Source organism: Thunnus albacares, chromosome 17, assembly GCF_914725855.1.
Source record: "Thunnus albacares chromosome 17, fThuAlb1.1, whole genome shotgun sequence".
NCBI lineage: Eukaryota > Metazoa > Chordata > Actinopteri > Scombriformes > Scombridae > Thunnus > Thunnus albacares.
Window position 1 is genome coordinate 7,338,498 of NC_058122.1, and position 12,623 is coordinate 7,351,120.

The 12,623-nt window shown below is 40.7% G+C and overlaps 1 protein-coding gene across 1 annotated transcript in view; it reads left to right on the plus strand.

The window, feature by feature from the left end:
• grb2b (growth factor receptor-bound protein 2b) overlaps positions 1–12,623 on the plus strand; it is a 29,119-nt gene that overhangs the window by 10,945 nt on the left and 5,551 nt on the right. Inside the window, exon 3 of the mRNA XM_044332012.1 lies at positions 10,902–10,999. Coding sequence (XP_044187947.1) covers positions 10,902–10,999 — 98 coding nt within the window. The remainder of the gene's footprint in view (positions 1–10,901; positions 11,000–12,623) is intronic.

A 12,623-nucleotide genomic window follows, 5' to 3' on the forward strand; every position in this document is an offset into this window, starting at 1 on the left:
ACCAGAAAGCTATGCTGAACTACACACAGCTTTAAAAACACAAAGAAACCAGACAGTATAGAATAAAGTGTAGCACAGTATTTTAGTCATCCAATGCAATACACTAGTACAGGTGTTGCTTTTGTTGTTTACACAACCTGTATTTGTAAATGGATTTCCATTAGTAAAACAGTAGTAGCCACTACTTTCAAATAGCAGGAATAGCAACCTTTTTATCAGCCGGTGACGCCACTACCAGCATGCTTCAGCTCACGGCGCCAATGGCAGGGGATGTGGAAACTGCAAATATTGCCTTAGCTTAGTAATGGAGGAAAGTGTGTTTGCACGAACCTTCTCTTCTTCGTTTTTTTGTCCTATTTCCTGCGTCTGTGCATTTGAGGCATCAGCTTCAGGTCAACAAACGGCGGCAGGTCAAGCAGGCAGACACTTATCTTTCCCAGCAACTACCCACCTAATATCTGCCCAACCGGGGCAAGGTTTAATATGTCAGCACTGGTACCTGCTGTGGACGCGGAAGGTTGAAACATGCCCTCTTAAATTGACACACTCTCTCCCTCTGCCCCCGTGGCCTTGCTTGCTAACAGCTTGTTAGAGCAGAAAGTAGGCTGTGTTCAGGGTCAGCCTGTAGACTCTTATGCAAAGAGTAGCAGCAGTACAGGTGGTCGTTTAGCCTTAAGGCGAGTATGTAGTCGGCAGGTGTGGCTGAAGCATGGCGTTTTGGTTAACCTTGTTGAAAGTCAGATGTTTCCTGGTGACTATTTGCCCATACAGGTGATGCTTGCAGTTTGTAAACTGGTAGTTGATGGTGTAAAATAGTGTGGTTTTTTTTAGTTGTTTCATTTTTTAACTTTCTCCTTTTAACTTTCACACCTGTCAACTGGCATGTAGTTGCCCTAGATACAGATTACTGTGTATAGTGATGTTTTGACAGAGCGCCTGAGTGTTTTATTTAGCTTCCTTATAACACTTCTCTAATCATTAAAAGATGACGAGTGTACACGTGTATCCAGAACAGGCAGAATGAGGCTCATTAAATCAGCCATCTAAAGCAGGAATTAGGATTGGTAATCTCTGTGTGTCCTGTTTAGCCTCTTAGATCAGCACCCCAGGACATAAACATCCCAATAGATGTCACTCAGACAGACTCACTCATTGTCAGTAACCACCACCAAGACAAGGATCAAACTTTCTGATTGTTCTGGATGCACCAAACTTTGTTTATTCTTAATGCAAGTTGTTGCAGATCTTAAGAACAGTAAAAGGGGGAGTTAGGAAGAATATTTCAGCGACACTGTAAATGCAGGTTAGATGTTGCTTCTAATGGGAACATTTAAAAAAAAAAAAAAAAAAAAAAAAGCTGTGCAGCGTGGGAATGAAAAGACAACTTTCCCTCTCAGAGGATTGATGGAGTATCACAAAAAGGCATTTAGCTAGCCAGCTACCGCAAATGGAGGACAGTGCACCCCGCAGAATAAAACATAGCTAGTTTGGCTGCTCTGAAAAAGAGATGCCCTCATTTTATGTTATTTGCCCTTGAGGAGTTTTCCTAAGCTGATCACAAAGAGTGTGATTCTTCTAAGTGCTCCTCTGTCTTCTTCTCTTGCTCGCTCCCTCTTTCTTTCTCTCACAGCTTCTGTCGCTTTCTTTTGCTTTTGCTATTTATCTCTCTTGATCTGTCTTCTGTCACTGTTTGTAGCTTGTTTTTTGGTCTTCTGTCTTCTGTGGCTCCCTCTGCCTCTTCTTCTCATTGCTCTTCGCCGAGTGTTGAGTCAGAGAGCTGTAATTAGGTCTCACTGCTTCTCTTCTCCACATCACTCCCTCCTGATGTGCCATAAAGACACTGACAGCTGTATTTAAACCAAACGTTATCATTCTCTCTACTCAACTGCAGTTATCTCTCTACACAGCGTATGAGTGAAAAATAGTCCAAAAAAATGGGTTGACATGATGTTTAGTGCATCATAAATGCATAACCGATATGGGCGTAGTGACCTATATCCCTTGACATAACTGAGAAGGTGATAGATCTCGATCATATAAAGACTTCAGATTCAGTGCTACTCTAAGCAAGAACACATTGTTTGGTTAATTTCTTCAGTAACAGCTGTTAAAGCTCACACTAGCATCAGACAGCAACAAGCCTGCTCTTAATGCTGTACAACTGCAACAGTTGTTCCACATCTGTTTACTGCACAACAGATTTTGTCGCTTTTTTTTTTTTTTATTTTTTTTTTATTTTAAAAAGCCGGAGTCATTAGAGGGTATTGCCAAAATAAACTGTGCCGAGAAGTCAAGCTGTGATAAACAACAACATGATGTAAGTCAGGATCCTCCCCCTAGCTGCTGTAGTCAAATTATTGTTGGAGGAAGAAAGGAGTGCCAGAATTATCCTCCATATCAGTGATCACACTAAGTTTTAATTTTAGTTTACCACTCGTCTGTTTTGGCTGGCGAGTCCATTATTTTTTCAGGCATTATGACAAAAGGAATTATCTTTTTTTTCGTAGCATGAAATGTAGAATTTGTATAACCTTGTCCACCATGTGTCCCGTCAGTAACTTTCCACTAGCTTTGATTCAAGGCTGGTTAAGACGTCATACAATGCTATTGTATTCATTCATTACATATGAAACTACTTGCATCCTTTCAAATTTCCCTGATTGTGTAACTTTAAACACTCACGCAGTCTTACTCGGTTTGTGTACTGTAGCTATTTTAATCACGGCATGTACAATTTGAACCCTTTGCAGCGGCTCAATATATTAAATTACATTATAAAGAGACTGAAATGATATTTTCAGTTCATGTAAACTTGCTACTCAGCTTTCTTCTTCTGTAAGAGTATACATACCACTGATGCTCAACCAGTCTGGACCACTCGTGGCTCTCAAAAACATGTTATTATACAGAATGGTTCAAGAAAAATCAAGAAAACAGCTCAGCATGTTTACGCCTCTAGTAGTGGCGGTGTCGCTGCTTTATTACCTCACGTTTCGGTGGGCTGGATCACCATGTGAAACCACGGTCAGCCTCTTCTGCAGGGTCTCCCAGGTCGGAGGTGCACTGCGTGTTTTGAAGCAGCAGTCTCTGCTCTACAAGGGAGGCTCCCCATGTGGTCATGGCCTCAAGCATTATTTTAATTACAAGAGTGTTACAAGCCTTCATTTACTGGAATCCAGTGTAATCCCTACCTCTTGTCTTTCTGAATCAGGGTGGCACTCACTGCCTCCCTGACTCGGAGCTGTCCTGAATCATGTCTGCTGCTTTCCTGCTGGGAGCAAAGGAGGTCACAGTCATTCTGATGGCTTTTTTTTGTTTGTGTTTCTAACGCTGTTTTGCTAAAAGCTTACTTGTCTGGGTCTTCACGCCAAGCGCCCCCACTCCCATCATACCCCCAGACCGCTGTGATTTAAAATCTCTCTCCATATCATCAGTTAAAGGCAGCACATTTATTCATTTTTATGAGGGTATTTAAAATCATTACATCAGTACTTCGCTCTTTCTTAGATTCCACAACCCTTGCGTACTATCTAGATACTGCGCTGTGCTGTTCAGGCCGTTTATCCCCTGTGTAAAATCTGGTGCCACAACAGGGGTCACCGCTGTCGCCAGTATGTCAAAATACCAGGCCTCAAATTCCATTCCTGCAGGACAACCACACAATTGGCACGGACAAACACACACACACGTACGCACACAGACACATAGATGTGCCTAGGCAACTGTTACTACAACTTCAACTTTCATTTTTTTTCTTTTTGGGGTGTGAGCCAGGCCCAGCTGATGACTTAATAATATCTGCTGCAATTTCTGTTAAGGACTAACCAAGCTAATGCCTCCACAGACACATTAAAATCCTATCATTTACAAATTCAAAGTCTTTGAACATCTTCATTCTTGGCCAGAAATAGGTGCAGTATCATCATTGAATTACTAGATTTGTACCATTTCAGGTGATCTATATAGTTTCTCATCTTCACTCAGTCAGTGTCCGCACATGAACCGAGGGCACATTTAGTCTATTGAGAAACCACATGAAAAACCACTTCTTTATCTGATTCTGTGGCATTATGTTAGATATTTTAATAAATTTGAATTAAATTTGTAAACCAAATTTGTTGGTTAAAGATGAAGGTTGAATGCAAAAAAAAAAGGCTTCTTCTTTTCTCGTGATCTGCAGTGTGCTGTTCTGGTTCCTTAAAATGTATATTTCCTCTCCGCTTTAGTCCACTGGCTCTTCTTACCAGACGCTGAGTTTCACTTTGCATGTCACTAAGTACTGTTATAACTGATCATTTTCTGTGGTCTGATTAGATTATCAGTGTTTGATGTCGTCATGGTTGCTGTCTGGTTTGAGACAGCAGAGGAGAGACAGCAGAAGGGGCTCTATATGAGGTCCATTAAAATTGGTGGCAGACCCAACAGGCTTTTGGCCTCTGAGTTCTGATGAAGCTTTAGCTTGTCTATCTTTCTCTCTGGCTGACCTGCCTCACGCTCAGATTAACTCACACTCCAGGGTAATCCCTGCTCCTGATTTATTGCAATCCCATGTGGACTGTGCAGACATGTGGTTTATTTAGCATCTTTTTTTTTTTTTTCTCAGCCCCCACTGTCCGTCTGCCCTTGTGCCTCACTCTCTACTTCCATCTCATGTTAGGCAATGTTAAGTGAGTGGGTCTTATGTACGCCTCATCCAATAAGGATTATTTCTTTTATCAAGAAACTTATTGTTATATAAAAGATTTGCTCTTACATTCTGTTTCTAGGTGGTCATGAAAGGGAGAGTAAGGGTTTTAATCTAATCTTCTTATTGTCATCACTTGTACCTCGTCCACATCAAAGCAACGACCCTGCAAAAATCTGTCTGACTATTATAGAAATAGTTGGTGACAGCAACTTCTGTCCTTTTCAGTTATAATTTCTGTTACATAATAAAAAAATACTTGAAGATGATTATAGAATGTGAGTTGCTGCATTGGCTTTTCATGAGATGACAGAATAAAGGAGAGGGAATCACATTGTATTGCATTAGTTTCTCCACATCTGCCTAAATAAATCTCTAGTGTAAAGACCGCATAGCCGGGAAGATTAATAATGAGGCTGAAACTCAGCTTCCCTGTTTATCAGAGGGAATTATACAAAGTATTGTATGATTTCATGGTTTAACAGAGACATACTGAATTAATGTCGTGGGCCCAGGTCTCGTGTGAGTGACATCTATCCATGTTTAGTGTGACACATGAGTTTGTTGGTAAGTGCTGTAATGTTTTAGTGTGCGTGTGAGAGAGGGAGACAGGGGGAGGAGGAGGGAGTCTACAGTGGCAGCTGTGGAGGAGATAATCCCCAGCATGGACCTTAGCCTCTCAAATAGAAACTCCTACAACTATTGTGGCTCAATCAGATTAAAAAGACAAAAAAAAAAAAAAAAAAAAAAATCTTCAGTGAGAGGGAGGGAATGCTTATCATCCACAGAAGTGCAACAGCACGATGCTGGCTCGGCTTGGAACACAGAGGCCGAGCTCAGTCAGACACAATGCTGCGGTTGTCTCCTTTCTGTATGGTTTAAAAAAACTGCCAACCAAGCAAATATTTTATTTCTGCTTTTCCTCATGGGCTGCCATTCTTTCAGTTTTGAGAGCCCCTAGATAGACCTGTAAGCATTTAAGCTGAAAAAGCCAAACATTTTCACTGGGCTTTAGTTAATATACTTTTTGGCTTTTTCCAGGGTGGACGTCTTTATCTTTTTAAAGAGCTTCAGAAAAAAGATAACTCCTCAGATTTGTTGCCACAATTAGACACTTATTAACGGGACAGATTTGAGTCTTGTTTGATATGTATATTCAGAAGATGTTAGACTTGACTTAAAACAGAAACTGAAAGCAGTCAAATGGATAATGATATTCCTTTTAAAAAGGTAGCATTAGTAGAGCTAATTATGCAGCTACTTATTTGATCCAACACTCACTCAAACACCTTTAATTGGAGTGTAGCTTGAGGTAGCAGCTCAGATGTCTGCAACAGTGCTGCTAACATTAGACGCTGAGCTAAAAAAACTTGGGTGATGGCACTACAGTTATGAAAATTTTAAAAATAAGAGGGTTGGGTGGAAAATATGTGCTTTTTTTACCCCATCACCGCAGCAGAGCTGTTGCTGTTGTTGGAAAGCAGACATTTTGACGTGTCATAGGAGGAAATGCAAAGGCGTTAATAATATCATTAAAGGGGACGTATCATTTTCATTTCCAGGTCTATATTTATATTCTGGGGTTCCACTGATATATCTTTACATGATTGGGTTGCTTTTTCTACTTTGACATGTAAACATGTCTCTGTGAAAAGTCCCTATCGAGGTCATTCAGTATCTGACAAGCTGTGGTTAAAGAACTTAAAGAACTTTCAACTGGTTTTGAAACAGTCTCATGATGCCTCTATATGACCTACATAAGCAAACAAGACCATCAGCGAGAAGATCGGCTATTTCTGTACAGTTATTCCAAATGCCTGCCACCGGGTCGGATTCTCCACGAAATCAGACAAAATGATTTACGACACGCAGAGCGGAAGAGCCTTTGTTTACATTACATGTAGCATCGTAGCATGAGGGAGTACAAGGACAAGGGGAGGACATTTCTCCTCATTTGATAGCGTTAAAAGTAAAGTTAAATCTATTTTCGGTCTCCTGACTCATTTTTAAAAAAGAAAGAGAAAGAAAGAGCAGTGGTTGAGCAAGCTAGAGAATGAATGAAGAGAGTGAGTGGCGATGTTGCAAGAAACAAAGGAGTGAATCAGATAAATAAAACATTTTCTGATTGTTTCACAGCAGTTACATTCTAAAGCACAAATAAACACGTCCGCACAACCCTGCGGGAAGGTTCCGCATTGCTGGATTTGGTGTGAATACAGCCTTACAAGTTAGTACCTAAGTATGAAAGGTACTAAAAATAGTACAGTAAAGTTTACTGTTTCACCATTGTCATATTACAATTATTGATCGTACATAGTCACAAATAAATAGATGACGTCATCGCTATGCAAACAGCTGTGAGCTTTAAAAAAGAAAAATAGTATTAAAAATAAGTAACTCTTTTATTTCACTCGCTTCCAAAACAAATGCACACACTAGCCAAGATCTTTACAACATGAGGCGGTGGTGCTCATGGGAAATGCAGTCTTTATTCCTTTTCGTGTTCCCCCACTTCTGAAAGCAAATTTGCAGCCTGCTGTGCCTGCTTGTTTTGTGGTTAACTGAGCAAACTTGCAAAGAACAATTCTATAACTGTTTGAGACGAAGACGGACCGATATGTTTATATATGATGTTCTAATTGACAACTTGCTTTGATTGATTGATGCATGTTTGTACGTGTGGTTATCCTGGATGAGTTTCATACTTGTTTAATAGAGCCTTAGTAGTCATTCTGTACTTTGCCCTGCAGTCAACATTACTGAGACGTATGTGAACACATCTCTTAACTGCACCAAAGATGTGACTCCACTCGGTTTCACTTGATGTCAGCTACGTTTTACTGTGCGCTGCAATATGGCAGGTTTACATTTAAGCCTAAAGCGTTTATAATGAGTGATTCTAATGCAGATATCAGACGAGGAAAAAATTTGATTGGAATACCCCTAATGCAAACGGCGGCTGTTTTTTAATCTCCTGGAAAATTCACATAAGCATCTTAGCAATTCATATAAGCTTTAGGCGTAGAGTATAATGCAGCACCTGCTGTGCTCTATTATTAACTTTGGTTGTAGACTGGGTAATTATGTAAGGTTACCCAAGTTCATGAGGACCAGTGGCATGTTGTGCTGTCTGCCACACAGTCTCTCCCTACAGACTTATGATATATCACTGATATAATTTAACAGTGTGAGATATAAAGCTGCTTTGTTTTACAGATGTTGTATTAACTAGCATGGTGGGTTGAAAAGGGGTGATTCTAATGGCTGTTGTCCTCTTGCTGACATCTTATCTGTTTTCACCCCTGCTTTACTTTCTGGTTTTTTTGCATATCTATTCAATGGCCCTTGTTCAGTGTAGATCATAGCAGACAGTGTGTTATGTGTTTTAATTATCTCGTGCATATGGTAACTAATTTATTGTATTCCAAGATGCATTTCAACATCTGGTTAGTGACAACAGATAAAGAATTCATGATTTTATCATTATTATTTTTTGTTCAGTCCATTCTACACTTGGACTGTATTTCCTCCCCTGTTCTGTTGATTGATTTGTTCCTATTGTAGCTAATGTTGATGTTGTAATGAATGTTTTATATTTTCAAGGTGCATTGTAAAATGTGACATCTTGTTCTTATTTTCAGACTTGCAGACTCATTCTACTTTACCACAGTGTGCATACTTGTTATCAGTTTACTGAGAATAATTCATCAAGTTAAAAAAGTTCTTCTGCTTTCCTGGAGGGAGGTCAGAGTGCAGTATCAACCGAGCAGTGCTGCTGGAGCTGGCAGGGTCTTAAGGGCGCTTTAGAGGAGTAGATGCTTGCCAACAAGTGGGCTTGAACCTGGGTTGTTGTGAGGATGAAGCATTGTCTCTCTGACTGCTTGACAACTCTGCCACCTACAAAACTGCAGTAGAGCATATTTCCTACTCCCACAGTTTTGTTGATCTTTCTGATTGTTTTTAAAGTATCTCAGCTACAAGTGGTGAGAGTGTTGCTGTCCTCTGTGTGTCTGCGTATGCGTGTGTGTGTGTGTGTAAAGTAATATGGTTTCTGCATTCCCATCGACTAACTTTACACGCCACCTCTTCCTTCCACTCAGCTCTGCTAAAACAGCCTCAGGGCAGGCACACTGTGCGGTGAGCCTGACTCCTTGGATCTGCTTTACTCCAGCGTACATAGATCAAGCAAATCAGTCACTCGCACCATCACATGCAGCTCATGACTGCGAGCCCAGGGCGCTGTTCTAGCGTCTCAAAATGAGGTTTCCTGTGAGTCAGCGGTTTAGGGCGACAACAACACATGCAGGACTTAATTAAATCAAACACACTTTATCGGACAGAAACGTCCGATACTTGGAGAGTGTGTGCGTGTGTTTGTTGACAGAAAGTGATAAGGAGGTCATTTTGAGTTCATGGTATCAGTAAGACATGTTAAGGTGTTGGGTGTTTGTCATTGAGTGACCAAATATTTGTACGTCCGCTGCGTTACATACGACACCCCTATTCCCCCCCCGTTCGTGATTCCCACCAACTCACGTTTTCGGGCCAAGGCCACTCCCTCATCCAGTAATGCTGGTCTGGTGCAGGGTTAGCAGCTGGGGGAGGCCAGTGACAGCTGGCATTCTGCAAGCTCACTGGAGCAAATAGACCCAGACCACTCACGCCGCACACGGGCCAATTGGACAGCTGTCCTGGGCTGGGCTAGGGGGAAATTATAAATTTGAGGGGAGAGGAAGAGGGAGGCAAAGAAATAAAAAAAAGTGGAGAAAATAAAGGGACAAATGGAAAAAAGTTTGAGTCTGATATGCATTAAGGATTGTCAGCTGTCCGCAGAGAACTCTAGTGACGCTGCATTAAGCTATTAAAAAAAAAAAAAGTTATTCTCTTTGAATAATGCAGATGGGAAGTGATTAATTGAAAGACAGTGAAAGAAATGGCTTCTAACAAACTTGACTCATGAAAGTCGTCTGAGTAAAACTGAGTCATTCTTCACTGCAGGGCTGTCTGTCTGTCTGTCTGACTGGATGAGAGAAGTGAACTGCTTTAATTCAAACTACTCAAACAGCTCGGTCGTGCGACATGTGTGTTGTGTCTTTTTTTTTTGTTTTTTGTTGTTGTTTTGTTTTCCAGGCTTTCAGTCTGTGATGGCCACAAGTTAGACTCAGTGCGTGGAATGGCCTTTGGCTGTTTTTTGCGATGTCATTCAGACGGAGGTTACATGACTCAGTGGCGTTGCTTAGATTTCCTCTTAAGTTTGTACATGTCTAGATGTTGCTGAAACACACTGAAATGGAACAATTTCACATGACATCGAATACTATAGGATGTTCAGTGTGCTGGTGATGTACAGCAGTAGGATTGCATACTAAATCACACACTTGACCTCCAATAATTTCAAAATAAGGCTGGTTTTATAACCAATATGGCCAAGAGATTGTCTTGTTTCAAGGGATCGTTGAAGTGCTTTGAAACCTTTAACACCTTTTTATAAAGACATGCCCTGTATCTGCAGCAACATGTATACCCACACTTTCTCACCCGCTCTCAGTTCTGTGATGTGTATTTCTTTAAATAACACAAACTCATATAGGGTGACGTGGCATTCACATGCAAAAAAAATCCCAAAAGAAATCATTTCAAGTTATGAATGGAACAACGCTTATTGGAACCTTTTTGAAGATATATCAGCTGCTGCAGTGTGGAGGTGAACTTCCCCCCCCCCCCCCATCTCTCATAAGCTTGTTCACAAATAGATCATAGTGGCACATGCTTATTGATTTGGACATGCATTGATGCACCAGTAGCCCAACACACCTTCGCTGTGTCAGACATGAATGACCTCGCAGCTGTCTCGGCGTCACTCAGGCGTACTGATGAAATGAGTGAACCTTTGACTTCTCTATTCACATTTAGACACATTATTTGTTCCTTTGCTAGTTAGAAGCTGTCACTTCAAACTGTATCCATGTGGTTGTATTTGCAATTGTATTTTGTAATTTCCTAATATTTACCTGGCTGTTATCTAACATGCAGTACATGCACCCTACTAAGTCACAGGAAATTAAATTTAATGCTCTAAACCTAATTTAGTAGGTTGGTTGCTTATCGTTGTTTTCCATTGTTGACATTTTTATATGGCACTAACGTGATTGTCTCCCCTCTCTCTCTCTGTCTCTCTCTCTCTCTCTCTCTCTCTCTTTCTTTTTGTCAACACTAGGTATTAAATGAAGAGTGTGATCAGAACTGGTACAAGGCAGAGCTAAACGGAAAAGATGGTTTCATCCCCAAGAATTACATAGAGATGAAAGCTCATCCGTAAGTATTCTGCATACCAATTTTTCCTAATGTTGGGTTTTAATTGGTCTTTGTGTATCTATCAAAGTGTGCTACATACAGGCCATACAATATATGAATTCTGCTGCGCTAACGGATGTGAACCCCCAGATCCATTAGAGTAACAGGGTGTGTATTTCCCTCCCTGTAGGTGTAACTGAGAGGAGGAACAGTGCTTACTTACTGTATACTTGAGGTTGTCATGATGTTGCTCTGTCTGCAATAAAACACTATTTTGATCACATTAATTTGATCAGTTGCTCAGGTTGACGAGGCTTAAACTGCCACCATCCGGTTCACTCTTATGAGACCTGATTGTACGTGATGCCTTGGTCAAGTGTGTGTTTGTGTGTGTGAGTTTGTGTGAAACCACTTTAGAGAACGCCTGGCAGGATCCTTAGAGGACATTACCTCTAGACCTGCGCTCAGTGCCAGATTAGCTCTCTCTTTATTAATGTGCTCCAGGCCTCTAGCGCTTAATTGAATATTGACCTTATTGCATCATTGCCGGGGTGCTAACAGATGTACCTTTATCTTTTTTCAGGGGGGGATGTCACTGTATTGGGTTTTCTTGTGTCTTTCCTGTTGTGTTTTGTTTTTTTTAAATTGTATCCACTTTGTACCAGTGAAGTAATAATACTCAAGTGTTTACAGTCTTTATTATGGTTATATGGAATCAATATTTAGCTGGGCTTCACACATCTGTACCCCTGAACCTCTCATAATCATTATAATGAAGGTTCTCAAGGGTATTACAGCTTTTATACAAAGTTTTCAACATATTCATACTGAGCACGACATTTTCTGCACATTAATATTATGCGGAAAGTAGGGTTGGGTCGGTTTCTGGTTTTGCCGGTCTGGTCCGGTGTACGAGATTAAACCGGTTTGATTTTATGCGAACTGACTGAACCGGCATTTGTCATTATGAGACGTCTTTAAGAGTCTCATACGGAGGCTCCAACGCCGACAGGGCCGTACACCTAGCTGGACGCCAAAGACAAGCCGGAGGTGGTAGGCTGACCCAGACTAACGGCACAGATCTCACCAATAACCCAGAGTTGTGTGTGTGTGTGTGTGTCCGTGGGGGGAGTGTCAGTACGTAGCCATTAGGACGTTAACATTCTTTTTTTTTAATATAAATTTCATGACGTGCATAAGTCCCAAACGGTGGACTCTGTGTCAGCATTGATCTTGCAGGGTTCAGGGCTGATTTGAAACAGGAGATGGGATGTTGATCTTTATAAATCTGGTTGTCAATATCAATATTAACACCAGCTTTGATGTGTTTCATCACAGTACAGTCATCTAATTTAATTTACAGCTCAAAAAACACATTTAAGTGTGCAGTACCACTTTAATCATTTTGATTGCTCGGCTCAAGCACTGAAACAAAACAGTAAAACCATTTTTTGGTGTTTTTTTTTTTTTATTCAGCTTTTATTAATTGTCCAAATATGTCAATACAAAAACGCTGTGCATGCTACTTACTGTCAAAATGACAGAATTTGTTAAGTTGAAAAGAGGGAACTGATTAGCAGACTATGAGTCATGTATATGTTGACATGTTGTTACCAGTTGTCATCAGACACCATGAGAGATTTGT